Source organism: Pteropus medius, unplaced genomic scaffold, assembly GCF_902729225.1.
Source record: "Pteropus medius unplaced genomic scaffold, Ma_sr-lr_union100, whole genome shotgun sequence".
NCBI classification, from domain to species: Eukaryota; Metazoa; Chordata; class Mammalia; order Chiroptera; family Pteropodidae; genus Pteropus; species Pteropus medius.
In genome coordinates this window covers 5,051,849-5,069,985 of record NW_024349505.1, presented here as the reverse complement: position 1 = coordinate 5,069,985, position 18,137 = coordinate 5,051,849, and the positions used below count along the sequence as shown (strand labels likewise).

Genomic DNA, 18,137 nt, shown 5'->3' with positions numbered 1-18,137 from the left:
GAATGTTTATTAATGTAATAAATAAAAGTTAGATACATAATATATGAATTTTTAAAAAGTAGTTAAATAAGGAGAGGCAATGACGGATTTATATCCACTATTATTAGCAATGGACCCTAAATATATACTTCAAGATAATAGCTAATGATATTCTGAAACCTTCATAATTAGCACAATATATATTTAGATAAACTTTTATCATTTTTAGTGATGTTTCAAGTCATGCTATTCCCAACCTAGTATTTTATGACATTTCACAAAAGGTAATGACAAATATGTAGAAGTCTTTACATTTTTAACCTGTCTACTTACATGTAATTGTCAGATTATGTTTTGAAAATGAAATACTGAAAAAGATATTCTCAATATATGCTCAATAGCAAACGACTTCATTAATGAAAATAATGCTTTAATTAAAATTGTGAAAGTGTAACCACTGAAAAAGCAGTGTAACCACTGAAAAAGCAGTCACTTGATCAGAACTGAGGTAAGGTTTAAGGGTTGGTACCACACATGAAATTCATTTTCTCCATCATTCAAAGACAAGCTATTGTAGAAAGGCAGATGAGTCCAAAATGTACCAGCTACAGGATATTGCTGATATGGTTAATTTCATAGCAACAAGATCTTTAATAAATAGAGAAATATTTACAAACTGTAATGAGAGGTATAGCAACCAAGGCACAGTATTTAAGTGATTTAGCTCCAGAACCGGATTGCATGAGCTACAATACTGGCAATAGAATTTATTAGCTGTGATACCTTGACATGTTACTAATCTAAGAATTACTATCATCTATAGAAATGAGAATGATAATAGTTTCTACCTCACAGAATTAGTAGAAATATTGCAAGAGATATTTTACTACAGCACTTAAAACAATGCTTGGCACATGGTTAAGTACTCAGTAAATGTTAACTATTATTAGCCATCATTATGAGAGTAATCATGAAAATCTTTTCCACCACAACAAAATTACTGATTATCTTCTGGCAAAGAACTTAAAGGTTATCAAACTTACAGATGAATTACACATTTTTCTTTTACAAATAAATAAGACTTCTAAATTTGTTGGCTTGTTTGGGATATTTTATAAAGACTAAGTGAGGTCTTTGAGAATACTCTATCAATATCTCCTGCTTAAAGGTTATACTGATAATATTGGCCACAAACAGCTAACAGAAAATACTTCACCAGAACTCAGAAACAGTATACATACCCTCAAATCAGGAGAAAAGTTGTCTGAAGTTGAAATGGAATCCGATGATACAACAGAAGCTGATTTTGTATGCACTGAATTCTCTGAATGAGAAGTGGAAGCACTACAAAATACAAAAGCACAATATGTTTGAAAAATAGGGGCTTTAAAAAAACAATTCCAGAAATTTTAACTCCATTATTTATGAAAACTTCCATTGCCAATTAGTCCTACTTTGCCTACCCAATCTTATCTACAAATACTGATAAATTGCAACTCTCTATTCCTGAAGGGTTAACTATTCTTACTATCCACACTCCCTCTGGAAAGACTTCCCCAGTACTCATGAATACAGTCCTGGCTAAATCTTTTTATCTAGCTCATCCATTAATTCATCCAATGAACACTCACTGAGTGATCCAATGAGAAAAACCATTACACCAGGCGCTATGATTTAGAGATAAATATAGCATAATCATCATGTTCATGAAGCTCACAAGCGTGTGGCAGAGACAGTCAAGTAAATAAATGGTGCAATATAATAATGACTCTGACCGCACGCACAGACACGTGTATGCACACACACACACACACACACACACACACACACACAAAGGGAAGAGAGACAGAGAGAGAGGACACAAACATACAGTATGACCTAGGAAGTTAAGGGAGGACTTCACAGAGGAGGTGATATTTCAACTGAGTCTTGAAAGACAGAAAATTGCCAGGCTGCCAAATGAGTAAGGGAATGCCAAAAAGAAAAGAAAGCACTGCAAACAACAGAATAATCAAAGTGCATACAACATTTGAGAAACTGCATTTGGTTCAACAGGGCTAGATGAGCAGAAGGTAAAGCTGGAAGGACAAGCCTGTCTTTGTACATTGTACTTTTCCACCAAATCAAATTCTATACTTTTAACAAGCCTATCTTAAATATCCACTTCTTCCATTATACTACGTAATCACGCTCTACAGTTACTTTTATTCTCTTACATTCCTAGAGAACTTTCGATACCTGATCACATACTGCCTTTTATTATTGGTCTCAGGTATATATTTTGTCTCACCAACTAAATTTTAAGTACCCCAAAAGGGAGAATTGTGTCTTTGTTTTCCATAAAATCTACTTTAGTGCCTGCATATACTGTTAATATGTATTATGTTTGCTAAATTCAAAAATATAGTGATGATATACCTATGCCACAAACTGAATGATTTACATAATTTCCTTTTATCAGTAAAAGAAAATTAAGATTATTTAAGGCAAGAAAAATGGTGGAAAACTCTCACGCACTTTGAAGCTTAAAATACATATTTTTCTAAAGCCTCATTCCCAATATATTAAGTCTTGTCACACCAAAAGTCAAAGGTTTTTCATTAGATTTTGATGAAATGATCTATCTTGAGGTTATATTTAAGAATCACATTTTCATTTTAAAATCTGTCTACCATAAGCCTGCCTATAAGTAAATTATTTTTACAATGTGAAAATCAACTCCTCCACAAGAAATTTTCACTTCATTTTTGTTTTCAGCTTAAGATATGATTGATAAAAATTATATTTAAAGTATACAACATGTTTTAATAGATGTATACATTGTGAAATGATTACCACAATCAAGCTAATTAAAACATTCACAGCCTCATAGTTATCATGTGTGAGTGTGCACACAGTGAGAGAATTTGAGATCTACTATATCTTGGCAATTCCACGTATACAATAAAGCATTACTAACTACAGTCACCATGCTATACATTAAGTGTCCAGAACTTATTTACTTTATATCTGAAAACTGTCCCTTTTGATAAATATCTACCATTTCTCCCTATCAGAAATGTGGTTTGAAAATATATTCTCCCATTGTCATTTTGTTGACTGTTTTCCTTTGCTGTACAGAAACTTTTTAGTTTGATGTACTCCCACTAGTCAATATTATTTGCTAATAGTATCAAATCCAAGAAATCGTTCTCAAGACCAATGCCAAGGAGCTTTTCCCCTGTTTTCCTCCAAGAATTTTACAGATTCAGGGCTTACATCTAAATGTTTAATCCATTTTGAGTTGATTTTTGTGTATGGTGTAATATAAGGGTCCAATTTCATTCTTTTGCATGAGATATCCTTTCACAAACACCATTTATTGAAGAGTCTATCTTTTCCCCATTGTTTATCTGTGGTGCCTTTTTCAAAGACAAATTGACTGTATATGTGTGGTTCTTTTGGGGGGCTCTCTGTTCTATTCTACTAGTCTATGTGTCTGTTTTTTTCTCCAAGTACCATATTGTTTTGATAACTATAGCTTTGTAATACAGTCTGAAGTTAGGAAGTATGATGCTTACAACTTTGTTTTGTGCTCGATATTGCTTTAGCTATTTGGAGTCTTTTGCGGTGCCATACTGATTTTACGAATGTTTTTTCTATCTGTAAAAAAATGTCATTGGAATTTTTATAGAGAATGCATTGAATCTGTAGAGCACTTTGGGTAGCAAAGACATTTTAACAAGATTAATTCTTCCAAACCATTAACATGTGATAACTCTTCATTGATTTGAGTCTTCCTTCAATTTCTTCCATCATTGTTTTACAGTTTTTTTGTACAGGTTTTTAACCTCCTTGGTTAAATTTATTCTTAAGTATTTCACTCTTGATGTGACTGCAATGGAAGTGTTTTCTTAATGTCTATTTCGGAGAGTTTGTTGTTAGCACATAGAAATGCATTTTCTTCAACGTGATTTCTTCATGTTGATCTTGTATCCTTCCAATTTCCTAAAATTTTATTAGTTTTAAGTTTTTTGTTAGTCTTTATAGTTCTCCATATATAAGATCACGCCATCTGCAAAATGTTTTTACGTATTTATACAATATTAAAACCATCTCCCCCAAAAGAAATTCACTTAAATGGATGAAATGGTATTCCAATGGAAACATTTAATATTTTTTCAAATACAAGTATCTCTTTATTTTATTAACTATTTCAAAGTATGATCACGGTTATTTATTTCCAATAATCTATAATATTATAATATTATACAAAGGAGCAACCATAAGAAGTTCTATTATATAATTTTACAATATAATGAAAGAGAAATTAATAGGCTGAGAATGTTTTCTTTCTCTGTTGTAGCCAACTTCTGACTAAATGCCATCTGTGTTAAAATAAACAAACTTTAGGCACAGAAAAAAGCATATATATATATATGTTATATATATATATATATATGCTTTTTTCTTCCTTGACTTTGATCGGGACAGTTTGTGCCCAGCCCAAGATAACATTCTTGCTTTTGGCTCCCTTGTGGCTAAGAGAACCATGTGAAACAATTTTGGTCAATGAGATGTAAGGGTAAGTCTGTTGATGGTTATAGGAACCTTTATTCTTAATAAAGGGGAGCAGAAACAGCAAGGTAACCCTTAACATTTCCCACTTTCTTTGCCTGGTACAAGAATATAAAGCTTAGAAATACTGTAGCAGCCATCATGTAAGCATGACCAACATGCTGGCCTGCTAAGGCCAGGGAGCCAAACAACAGGAAGAATATAAAATCCTCATAATATCAGTAAGCAGCTGAATCCACACCAACAACTCCCTACTTATGGAATTTTTGTCATGTAAAATAAATGGAGCTCAATTTTTAAAATCATTGTAATGCAGTTTTATATTCTGTGCAGCCAACCAAACACCATTCTAAGTGATATAGCAATCAATACCTCATAAAGTATATTTTGGGCAAGTTCAAATGTGTAATTCTACTTTTTATGCATGTAACCTTCTGGGAGAACAGATAAAAATCTTAAAGGCAATGAAACACAATTTGGATTATTGCTTAGAAAAATAATATTGACAGAATATTATAGCATGTACTACTAAAATCAAATAGTTCTTTAGAGCCAAAGTGCGAGTAAATAAGTCTAAGAAAAATAAACAAACCAGGTTCTTTAACAAATACTTTGCAGTCTCAGATTCAGAGAATCAATCTTTCAAACAAAAGTATGGCAAATAGCCTTTAATTATTACCTTTTACTTTCACTCCCGCATAAACACAAGTGGATATCATGATTGACAATGTTATATCTGAATAACCATTATTGTGTTTTTCAATATAACCAGTCTACAAAAGGTCTTAAACTCTAGGCAATCACCGAGATACTGGAAAGGACAGGGTTGGGGATATATCACAGTACTGTTCTTGTGATTATGGCAGGCAGAAGCATGAGCGCACACACACACACAATCTCAGTAGAACTATTGAGATTCTACTGGTATAAACATGAAGTGCTGCCTTTCGTGGCTACTCAGACTGAAGGTGGGCAAAGACACCTAGAACCGAGCTCTATTTTTAGTAGTTATTTTTTCTTCTGTTGCATGGGCTCTTTGCATGTTTCTGATCGCCAAGGGCTGCTGGTATAACACAATCTAATTTCCACTGCTTTTTTCCATTTCTCCCTTACTCATCTTGAGGTCAATGTTTACCTATGTTTACCTTTTATGAACTATTCCACAAACAAGCTCTGTATTTCCCGGAATTCATACCTTTGCTCATGCCATTCCAAAACAGAATGCCTCTTTATCCTAATCTATTACCTAAAATCCTATCTTACCTACTCCTTAAGACCCAGTTAAAAAGCTAGCTTTCCAAGAAGTTCCCCTCTCCACCCCAGGTCTTTCAGCTGAAATTAAGTTCTCATTCCTCTACACTTTCACACACTTCTGTCTATACTCTACAACTGCTCTTAACACTTTCCACATTAGACTAGAGCTCTTTAATTATACGGCTACCTCCTTTTTAAATTATGAACTGCTAGAGTATAAGAATCTTATAACTGGCAAGAGCAAAGACTGCAGTCTGCTAACCTCATTAAGTAGCCACTACAACTTTGGTCCTCAGTTTTCCTAGAACCATAAACTTTATTAAAGTCAATCCGAACATTCCTGTTATTCTTGTCATCTTGAGCCACTCTTCAAATATGCCAGACCTCCTAGTCTGACTATGTGTTTCCTTCATCCATTTTCCCTGTACAAGTCTTCCTTCAGCTATTAACTCTTCCTAACCTTTATACTTGAATTCTTTACTCCATAGTGAATAAATTCCCTTACATCTTCAAAAGAATTCTTCCCCTTCACTTCTTTGCCTCAACTGACAACTTCCTTGTATCCTTTTCTAGAGGATACTCTTCTTTCACATCTAACAAAGCCCAAATGTGAAACCAGCATTTCCCCAGCCCCACTCTCATGCTTTTACACTAGTATTATTTTTCCATTTTCATATATAAAAGTCTTCCTCTGAGATTCAAGGCATTTGGGTAACAGCCTCCATGTTACCATTATCCACTTACCTTTTAATTACTCTTCCCTCACTAAGGATTTTTTTTTAAATTAAGTTTATTGGGGTAATACTGATTAATACGATTACATAATTTTCAGGTATACATTACAATTTGACATCCATACATTCTATTGTGTGTTTACCACCAAAGTCCAGTTTACTAAGGATTTTTTTTACCGGCTCACTTTCTTCTCTAAAGCTTTTTTCTACTACAAAGCTACCATCATCATAGAAATTTAAATGTCCATAAGGATAAATTAGCAATAATCTACCTCAAAATTCCTCAATTCCTACATCTCTCATCTACATTCCCACTTTAGGTTCTACAGTCATACCCTGAACTTTATTGCTTCTAGGAACTACTCAGCCTCTATATTCTTAAACTCAAAGAAACCAGTATCTGACCACAGATGCTGCCCTTTCCAAATATCTCACTTTCTTAACTTGCCCTTCATCTAATCTTCAACCTAGTAAAGACAACTCATTCCTCAAGCTCTCCTTTTGTCATTTTATTGATCTTTTCCCACCTTCACTTCTCTCCCTATCCAACCTGGAATGTATAGTGTAACAATTTATATTCTCTCTTAGCAAAACCTCGGTATACTTACATCCTATCCATTGGCTACCACTGCCCTAATCTCTAAATTTGGATCAATATATCTACCTTCTCCTAAGCTAAACCTTGGCTACTAATGAAGGAAACCCTCACACTGGGGCCAATTAAGATTCATGGTTAGAAATATCAGCTAGACTCAAGGCAGTACTCAGCAAGCCCATAATATCCAATCAATCCAAAGTGCTGTACAGTCTACTTCCCCTTCATCTCTTGAATGCATCCCTTTTTCTATACCAATTTTTACTGTCTTAACACCTGTTCTCTGGACTACTAAAAATTAAGCGTCTCCTTTCTCCTATTCATCCAAACCAATACCAAAGTGATCTTTCAAAAACATTTAATCAGATTTTCCAGTCAAAATGGCGGAGTAGATAAACACTGTGTTTGCCTCCTCTCGTGACCAAATTAAAATTACAACTAAACCACAGAACAACCATCAGTGAAAACTGCTTGAAGCCTAGCTGAACAGAAGTCCTACAGTTAAGAACATACAGAAGGGGCCCCTTCAAGACCAGTCAGGGGGGTGGAGATGCAGAAGGGGCTAAACCCACACCCATATGTGGAGGTCAAAAATGAGGAGGGATATCTCAGCTATGGAGGTCCCCCCAGAGGAGCACGGGGTCCCAGTCCTAGGTTCCAGTGCTGGGAAGACAAGTCCTCACAAAAGCTGGATGTGAAAATCAGCAGAGAGTGTGAATGAATGAGATGGAGGGCTATGGGGGTCCCAAGGTGCCCCTCTTAAAGGGCCATCACCAGACTTACTTGCTGAGGAACTCATTTGCTCTGAGCTCTGGCACTGGTACAGCAGCTCAAAAGGCACCAGAGACATAAAAGAAGGAAGCAAATTGACTGCCTTCAGGGGAGGGCTGGAAGAGCAGCTTTCTCCCAGAAGAAAGAGCAGGCAGAGGCCACTGTTCCCCTGCTTGGCCCTCCCCCAAACCAGCCTGCAAAAGTAGGCTGCTGCCATATCTGAGTTTCCATCAACCTGACTAACAAGAGTCACCCCTCCCTGGTGATTGTTGAAACTCTGCCTCAATCAACTTGCAGGCCCAACCAAGACACTTTCAGTGGCTTTTCCATACAAATGGCCTTTCTTGGCTCATGCTGTGGACTTCCCTAAAATCTCTCAAAGGTCCGCAAACCCCAATCAAGCAGCATCTGACCTTGGTATGCCCCTTACCTCTTGCTGAACAACACCAAGCCTGGCACTAGCAGCAGCCAGTCTTGGTCTGCAGCTTGGCCTCTCCAGGAACAACCAAGCTCAGCATGCATGGACACCATCTGTAGATTGTTTGGTGGCTCAAGCCAAGTGGTCCAACACAAGGAGCAGAAAGCAGTTGAACTTGGCCTGTGGCAGGGGCCCCACTCCCAGGAAGCCCCAGGGGCCAGCACGCCCAATGGCTGGCTTTGGACTAAGCCTGCACCACTGGAACCATATCTGAATATGACACATCCAAGGGGCAGAGAGGGCAGGCACCAGAGCCCTAACAAAGCAATTCCTGCTCCATAGGATCAGCCCTTGCCCAACAGCTCCTCCACTATAGTAACTGGCAAATCTTTACAACCCATCAGCCTGATGGTCAATCCCTCCCATTGACGTGCAAACAGCAACCAAGGCTCAATTACAACAAGAGGGCACACACAACCCATACAAGGACCATCCCTGGAACATCCGGCTCAGGTGGTCAGAAAGACTGTGCCGCTGGGCTCCATAGGACACCTATTACGTAAAGCCATTCTACTCAGATTGGGAGACATAGCAACCCTACTTGATACATAGAAACAAACGCAGGGAGGTAGCCAAAATGGGGAGACAAAGAAAGAACAATACAAAGCTCCAGAAAAAGAACTAAACAAAATGGAGACAAACAATATACCAGAGGCAGAGTTCAAAAGATTGGTTATAAGGATGCTCAATGAATTAAGGGAAGAGTAGAGGAACTCAGTGAGAACTTTAACAAAGAGATAGAAAACATAAAAATGGAGATAGAAACCATAAAAAAGAAGAGTCAGAAATGAATACAATAACTAAAATGAAGAATGCTTTAGAAGGAATTAACAGATTATATGAAGATGATCGAATCAGTGATTTAAATGATAAAGTAGCAGAAAACACCCAATCAAAATAGAAACAAGAAAAAAGAATCCAAAAAAATGAAGATAGTTTATTGGGCCCCTGGGACAACATCAAGCATGCCAACATTCACATCATAGGGGTACCAGGAGAAGAGAGAGAGAACAAGGAATTGAAAACCTATTTGAAGAAATAATGATGGAAAAGTTCAACCTAGCGAAGGAAATAGACATACAAGCTAAGGAAGCTCAGAGAGTCTCAAACAAGATGAACCCAAAGAGACCCACGCCAAGTCACATCATAATTAAAATGCCAAAGGTTAAAGACAAAGAGAGAATCTTAAAAGTAGAAAGAGAAAAGCAATTAGTTACCTACAAGGGAGCTCCCCTAAGACTGTCAGCTGATTTCTCAACAGAAACTTTGCAGACCAGAAGGGACTGGCAGGAAACATTCAAGTGATGAAAAGCAAAGACCTACAACCAAGATTACTATCAAAGCGACTCACTTCAGAGCAAAAGACACACACAGAGTGAAAGTAAAGAGATAGAAGAAGATATTTCATGAAAATCTAAACAATGAAAAAGCTGGGGAAGCAATACTTATACCAGACAAAATAGACTTTAAAAGAAAGGCTATAACAAGAGACAAAGAAGGACCCAGTAATTCTAGTTCTGGGGATTATTCCGAAGAACCCCAAAACCCTACTTTGAAGGGATATGTGAATCCATATGTTCAGTGCAGCATTTTTTACAATAGTCAAGATATGGAGGCAATCTGGCTGTCAATGAATGAATGAATGAATGAAGAGGTGGTACCTATATACAATGGAATATTAGTCAGCCATAAAAAAGAACAAAACCTTGCCACCCACTACAACATGGACAGACCTAGAAGGTATTATACTGAGTGGAGTAAGTCAGACAGAGAAAGACAAATACCATATGATTTTACTTACCACAGAATCTAAAGAACAAAATAAACAAAACAAAAAACCCATAGATATGGAGAACGTTTTAATGATTGCCAGATTGAGAGGGGTCAGGGAGGGTGAAAAAAGGGGAAGGGATTAAGAAATACAAATTGGCAGCTACAAAACAGTCATGGGATGTAAAGTATAGCACAAGGAATATAGCCAATAATATTGTAATAACTATATATACTGGCAGGTGGATTCTACATTTATCTGAGTGATCGTTCCATAAGTCATATATCTAATTATGTTGTACATCTGAAAGTAATATATTGCATGTCAACTGCAACTGCAAAATAAATTACATATATAACTATATATATATAAAAGCAGATCTAATCATATCATTCCCCTGCTTAAATCCTCAGTGATTCCTCACTGCCTACAGAATCGAGCCCAAACTCCTTAGCATAACACTTGAAGTCCTCCAAGATCTGGCCTTCATTCTACATAACTAGCTGTAGCTCTTACTTATCTGAAGCCATTGGGAATGGCTTGCAGATTCCCTAAATTCTCTAGCCATTTCATGCTTGTCCTTTGCTAATCCTGCTGATTTTGCCTGTCATGACTTCCACACACTTCCATGCTCTTTTCATCCCTATCCATCTTGCAGGTGTGACTACTTCTTCCTTTACTGTACACTGTCTGTATTTCTATCGTAATACCTGTAATACCTTATTGCATTTACTCATCTACAAGTTCCTCCTCTCAGATATTTTTGTTATTGTACAGTATAGTATTTCAAGATTTTTTACCACAGTTTCCCCACCTTGCACTCAATAACACATGTCAAGCATCTAAAACAGAGCATCAACTGAGTGTTACTGCACAAATATTATCCAAGTCAGATTAGCTGCATAAATAAAATTATAATGGGCAAAGCTGCTGTTTCATCTCTCACTGATACTACTTTCAGTTGTGACATACTCTAACTGAGAATACAAATGTCTCACAATGACTAACAAAAAACAGCAAGAACTATAATTAAAGACCTGGTATTTATAAAATAAGAAATTATCTCTTAGTACTATGTTAGAAATATTATAAAAATGAATATTAGTCCAACTATAGGAGCATTTGCATTATCAGTGTGAATGCCATTTAAAAATTAAATCTGTCATTTCTATGAACTAAAAGGTGTCCCCCACCCCCCCATTTATGTTGAAGCTCTAACCCTCAACGTGATGTAATTGGAGATAGAGTTTTTAGGAGGTAACTAACCTTTCAGTGAGGTCATATAAGTGGAGGCCTAATCTTTGTAAGAGGAAGAGAGAGAGAGAAAGTCCCCATGCACTAAAGAAAGGCCATATGAGGACATAATGAGAAGGCAGATATCTACAAGCCAAAGAGAGTCCTCGCCAGGAACAACATCAGCCAGCACCTTGATCTTGGACTTCCAAACCTCCAGAATTGTGAGAAATAAATTTCTCTTGTCACCCAGTCTATAGTATTGTGGAAGCAAGCCCGCTGACTAATAGTCATAGAAGATAAGTGTCATCAAAGGAGTTTCTCTTGCTTTTTGAAGTGAAAGATTTCTAATTCGAAATTGATAATTTAAATTATTTTCTTTCTATACAAAAAAGCTTGAAAGTTCTACAAAATATTAAAAAGGACAAGACAGCCCTACTGGATGAGGAGACCTAATTATATCATTAACAGTAACTTTTTTATATCGTTTCAACATGTAGCCAATATAAAAAGTTACTAATGAGATATTTTATATTCTTTTTTTGGAGATATTTTGCATTCTTTATTACATTATTTATCTGGTATGGATTTTATACTTATAGCGCAACCCAATTCAGACTAGTCACATTTCAAGTGCTCAACAACCATATGAGGCTAACATATCAGACAGCACAAGTATAGAAGAACAAGTAAAATAAACCATAAAGAATCAACTCAGAATGCTGGACATTCTATAAGAAAAGTCTGCAAATAGACAATGACATGAAAAGTAAAAGTGGAAGAAACTGCTCTAAATTAAGAGGCTTAAGAGACCTAACTATCTGTAATTTATGACTTGAATCTGTTTCAAAATAAAATCTATTATAAAGAGGCTTTTTTAGACAAGTGGGGAAATTTGGTAAGAATGAGAATTAGATGACAAAAAAGAACTATACCTAATTTTATCAGGTGTGATTATGTGAGAAAATATCCATATTTTTTAGACATGAGCAAAGATGTAAGAATGAAAGGATATGATTTACTTCAAAATAGTTCAGCAAAAAAAAAGAAAATATGACAAATTTTTGATAACTAACTGTTGAATCTGGGTGATAGGTAATCAGAGGTTTATTGTACATTTCTCTCTTTTATGTGCATTTAAAAATTTTTTAAAAATTGAAAATACAATAGTTTTAGAATTTAAAAAAATACAAGTAATTCTAAGAAACATGCATTCATTTGAACTCAGCTACAAGGCTGTTGATAAGTAGCAGTCTTAAGAGCAGTGAAAATATCACTGGACTAAGACACAACTGGCATGAGTTACAGTTCTGGCATCATGAAATAGTAAATATGTGATCCTGGGTTTTTCTAGCAATTTCTTGAAAACAGCTTTAAGTGGTCTAGAAAGATATGTTGAGTAACTTGCCCAAGGTCACACAACTAGTAAGCGGGCATTGTCCAGATCCAGTCTGTGGGAACAAAAAGGAAAGAAAAGAAAAAAACACACAACAATAAATAACTTTTTCTGAGAAAGTCATGAGTAGAAACTTAATGTTCATTCGCCTATTTTTGTTTTTCACAGAACTACATTTCTCAAAACTGTTTACCCCAACTTGATGGAGACTCCAATTGCACAAAGTCATTTCCATGAAAAAAGTTTAAATTTTCCTTTCTCCCTCCCTTCCTTTCACATGAAATATACATAATTTTTATTTCTCATTTTCATGTCTCATTCTAGCTCAGTAAGCCTTGGCTGAAAAAAGCCGGAATCAATTCATACCTGGATTCATGCAGGGACATTAGTCTCATCTCTTTCTAATATATTATATTCAAATCCGAAAGAATAATTTCCTTCAACCAACACGCCAACAATTCCTTAGCACCTGTATTTGTTATGATGAAGGTGCTTACACTAGCACCCAAATGCCTCCAAATCAAATTAAATCTCATAATCATAGCTTTCAGAGTGTCAATCCTCTCTACCACACCTAATTCTAGCTCAAGCTAATATTTTACTCCAGCTAGATAAATATGTTCCTTGCCTCTGGTCATGACAAATCAGACTCTCCTTACTTTCTACTTTAAATATCTTTGCATTTACACTCCAATCTGTCTTCTCTTCTGATCGACTGTGGTTTTAACCACCTAAAACTTCTGTTGAAGGTTTATTTTCTACAAGAAACCAGTCCTAAGTTATTCTTACTGGTTCCTTCCAATAAGCCATTATTCCAACATGCTTGCATTTGTATTCAGTTATAGTTATGTTTATATTGACATACTATGCTTATATTAATTTTTATTCATACTGATGCATTATATGGTACAAATATTCCTTTAAAAATGTTACCAGTTACCAAACCCTTACGATGTACCAAATACTGGAATACAGAACAGCCTCTACCCTTGAGATTTCAGCCCTATAAGAAACATTATACCACATAAGCACATTTATAATACCGTGAGAGGTACAAACAAAGGCTAGGAGAAAAACTCAAAGGAAATCACAGTAATTTGAAGATTAGAGGAAAGAAATACGCTAAGATGAATCATCTGAGACTGCTATTTTTATAGGAAAAATGGTCGAATACCAACTATTCCATATGGCTCAATGTGATAAAATGTAGGAGACAGAAGAAATTTTGCTGGGCCTTTAAGGATTTCAAGGCACAGATCAAGGCTTTATAGATAATAAACATAAACACACATAAAAATAAATTTTTAAAAGGTCTTGGAAATACAGGTCATAGTTTGTGAATAAACAGTTTGTGAATAGTTTGTGAACAAATAGATAAAAGGCTAAAAAGGAAGCCTGGTGCCAGACCACTGAGAATCCTAAATGCCAGGCTTAAAGGCCTTGCTAGGAAAAGACAAGGGCTCACTATTAAGATACCACTCCACACCTTCTATGGTGGCTATAATCAAAAAGACAGACAATAACAAGTGTTAGCAAAGATGTGAAGAAACTGGAACTCTCAAATACTGCTGATGGGAATGTAAAATGGTACAGCACTTTGGAAAACAGTCTGGTAGTTCTTTAAAAGGTGAAATGGTTACCAAATGACCCAGCAATTTTACTCCTAAATATACATCTAAGAGAAATGAAAACATGTCCACGCACAAAAAGAAACACATAAACATACATTAATGTTCATAACAGCATTATTCATAATAGCCAGAAAGTCAAAATGAGCCATGCTATTCCTCTGTTTTAAATGTTTCAATGGCTCCCCACTGCTCTATCTTAGCATAGCGTCTAGTCACTATACAACCTACTCCCTGCCTCCTTCTCCAGCTTCTTCTTGTGTATCTGTCTCTCCCTTGCTCTCCTCAGTCCAACCACACTGGTCTTCTATGAGATCCTTAAATAAGCTGGCCTTCTAAAGGGAGCATGGTTCTGCCAAACTTCTTGACTTAAGTTCTCAACTGAAACATCACCTTCTCAGGGAAATTTGACCAGATGCTCCAGGCCAGTGCCCCTAGTGGTTGCTCTTATAGCACTTTCTGCTTTTCATTCTTTCCACTTAACAAAGTCTGCTCTTACATTTCTTTGTAAATGTTTGAAACGTCAATGTCCCCTAAGACTACAAATTTTAAGAAGGAACCATGTCAATTGTGCTCACTACTCTACTCCTAGGACCTAGCATTGAAATATTTATGAATTAATTAATAAATTAAAGAATGATCAAAAGATTGGATTATTCTAATCACATCCATCAGAGGCCATGACTACAACATCCAAGACAAAATGAAATACAAACAGTAGAGGAGGAAGGGCAGAACGAGAGTAAGGGAAGATACACAGAAAGTTTCATTTTCCTTCTTGAGCTTTGTGTATACATTATTTTATATACCATACATAGTGTCCCATTTCTATTTAAAAACTTCTTAGCACATTGGAGAAAACATTTATTTAAAGAGACTGTCTTGAGTAAATGACAAATAATCCTTAAACAACTGGTGGGAAGCTGTTATTTCCACTGGGATTGTTAAAGCAGCAGTAGTTGAGAACTGAAAAACCAAGTTTTTAGTCCTGTCTAGCTAATGGCAGTATTCTTGGCCAAGTAACTTAATCCTTACTCCCCATTACAGTTTTGTTATCTGTGAAAAGTAATAATTAGACTATTTTAGTGGTTAGTTTTTTGGTGGTCATATAACTATTTGAGAACCTCATGAAACCTATTCCATGACTTGCTTACAATGTCAAGGACTTTAAGGTTAAGAACCCTGGCCAACATGATCCCGTTTAGTTCTAATGCAGTACAAGGCTTCCGAAAAGAGTATTCTACCTTTTGTAATATTCATACAATATCTAAATAAATATTGAAAAATTATATTAACTGTCCAAAAAGTATATGTGTATGTATGTGTTTGTGTCTCTATATATTTTCTAATTATGTAATCATGGCCTTAGTCTTGCATATGAAGACTCAAAGACTAAATAGAAATACTCCAATATTGTATTTCTCACAATAAAGAGAATATTTATTCTCACAATAAAGACAATCTTTAAGAGAATACTTATGTACAACAACGTCAAAGGGAAACTAAATCCAACAGCTACATTTATTTCAGGAGCTCTGGGCTATCGCTGTGTAAATATAACACTCCTGGTTACAGATAAATATAAATGACATCCTATCAAGAAATATAAGCCACAATTTCTTTTAATATTTTGTTTTCATATTAAGTGATTTCATCAGAAAATATATCTTTTAAAATACATTTGAAAAATATTGTAACTTAGCTAAGTAATGATTCTATTTCAAATGTCTTACATTTCAAAATATACCTGTAATAATTAAGGGGTGAGACCCCCTAAAAACAGATATAAACTCGGCTCGAAAACTCTTCTCTCTAAATAATTTCATCAGATTGAACTGGAACAGAGGAATATAAACTCAATTGACTCAAGAACAGGACCCCTGCCAGTGCCCAACAGGGTTATGTTTACCAGGCTTCATATTATGTGATTTGCACACTTACTCAGTGTGACCTCAGTACACTGGAACTCATTATTAGCTTCAGTGGTCTAACTCATCTGGAGTACTTCTCCTCTGCCAAGGTGAAAATGAAAACACATGACTTGGAGTATACTTGGTACTTGCATTTCTGACAGCACACTTTTTTTTTACACATTTTTCTTTCAAACACTACATGTGGTTTTCTTCACAAGTCCCTTTCTAAATCTGCAGGGCGTATTCCAGTTCTTAAGAATTTAGCCACCTTCCACATCACAGCAAATTGTTTGTCCTCATTGGCTCCATTTTCTTAGTACCAACTCACTCCTTAATCTCTTGCAATCTGGCTTCTGCTTCTATCGATCCCCTAAAATGGCTCTTTCTATCATTACTAATGACCTGATTGTAAAAAAAAAATAATGCTCTTTTCACAGTTCTGATACTATAAAAAATTCTCATCTCTCTTCACTAACATATTATTTTGGTTATCCCATAATCTCAGTTTAATTTAATAAAGACTCTTGAGCACCTACTATATACGAGATAGGAACTCCTAGATAAACAGAGATAAATGATTAACAGGCTTGCTGCCAATAATGAGCTTTCACTCTAAATGTACATAATTCTGGTACACCAAAAACACAGCACAACGTAGGATATGAAAAACACAATACAACATAGAACGACAGCAAAATTAAGGTTTGAGAGTTGAAAAGATCATATACAGCTTTAATTTAGGGGCTTAAGAAAAGTTGTAAGAAAGAGATTGTGTTTGAGGTTGGCTAGAATATCTTCTCAAAAATTTCATTAAGCAAATGAATAGCATTAAAAAAGTGGAAAATTCGGGGCATATTAAATCATTGTAACAGGTACACCACTTTGGTTGGAGTACCGGGTACTTACTTATAACACACAATCAGAGATAAGCCTAAAAAGGTAGGTTTTAATTAGACTGTAGAAGGTCCTGAAAAATAAGTTGATATTTAAATATTTAGTGAAAGTAGTGAGAAGCTACTGAAAGTTTCTGTGCTTTAGGAAGATTATTTTAACAACAGTCAAAGAATGGATGATAACAGCAAGATATTTGTTAGACTATTAGAAGACCTCACGTCAGAGGTAATAAGGGCTTAAACTAGCAGTAAACATGAAACAGGAGTGGATACAAGAGACACTGTGGAGACAGAATCAACAGAATTTGGCAATTGACATGAGAAAGGTAGAGAAAAGGGTCAAAATATGATCCCAAGTCACGTTGACTGAGAATCCAGTATGCCAAATTAGAGAGCAAAAAAGAAAAGTAGGTAGTTTAAGGAGCCTACCAGGTCCCTCTTGGAATTTTTAAGACTGAGATGGCACCAAGGCATTCAGAGGGAAACATGCAGCACCCCACACACTAGTAGGCCAAAGGATTTAAGATTTTACCTGATCATGCATTCGTTCGTTCGTTCATTCATTCATTCATTTATTCATTCAGGCAATATTTACTGCTTACTCTATGTTAGAGGAGCAGCACTGTGAAGATACATATGATACAGCAATATTAAATGTGTTTCCAAATTATAGCCTTATGGGAGAGGCAGAGTCCTATTTAACTATCTACAAATCGGACTGTGATAAATGCTATAAGAGTGGTTTAAAAAATACTACAGGAAGATAGAGAAGGAAAATATTATATGTGACTAGGAAAGGTTGAGGCAGACTTGAAAAATGTGTCACTTTTGATGGACATGGCCTGTTAGCAGGATTTCATGGTAGAGAGGAAGAGTAAAACATTCCAGAGTACGGCATAATTAAACATTATTTGGGGAAACCAATATGACCGTGC

General features: G+C 35.7%; 1 protein-coding gene across 8 annotated transcripts in view; it reads right to left on the bottom strand.

The window, feature by feature from the left end:
- The window catches only part of MTMR2 (myotubularin related protein 2), a 98,143-nt gene that overhangs the window by 56,998 nt on the left and 23,008 nt on the right, over window positions 1–18,137 (bottom strand). For all 8 annotated transcript variants that reach the window (XM_039881992.1, XM_039881993.1, XM_039881999.1 and 5 more), the window contains one exon: window positions 1,221–1,323. In XM_039881992.1, the coding sequence (XP_039737926.1) occupies window positions 1,221–1,323 (103 nt within the window). The remainder of the gene's footprint in view (window positions 1–1,220; window positions 1,324–18,137) is intronic.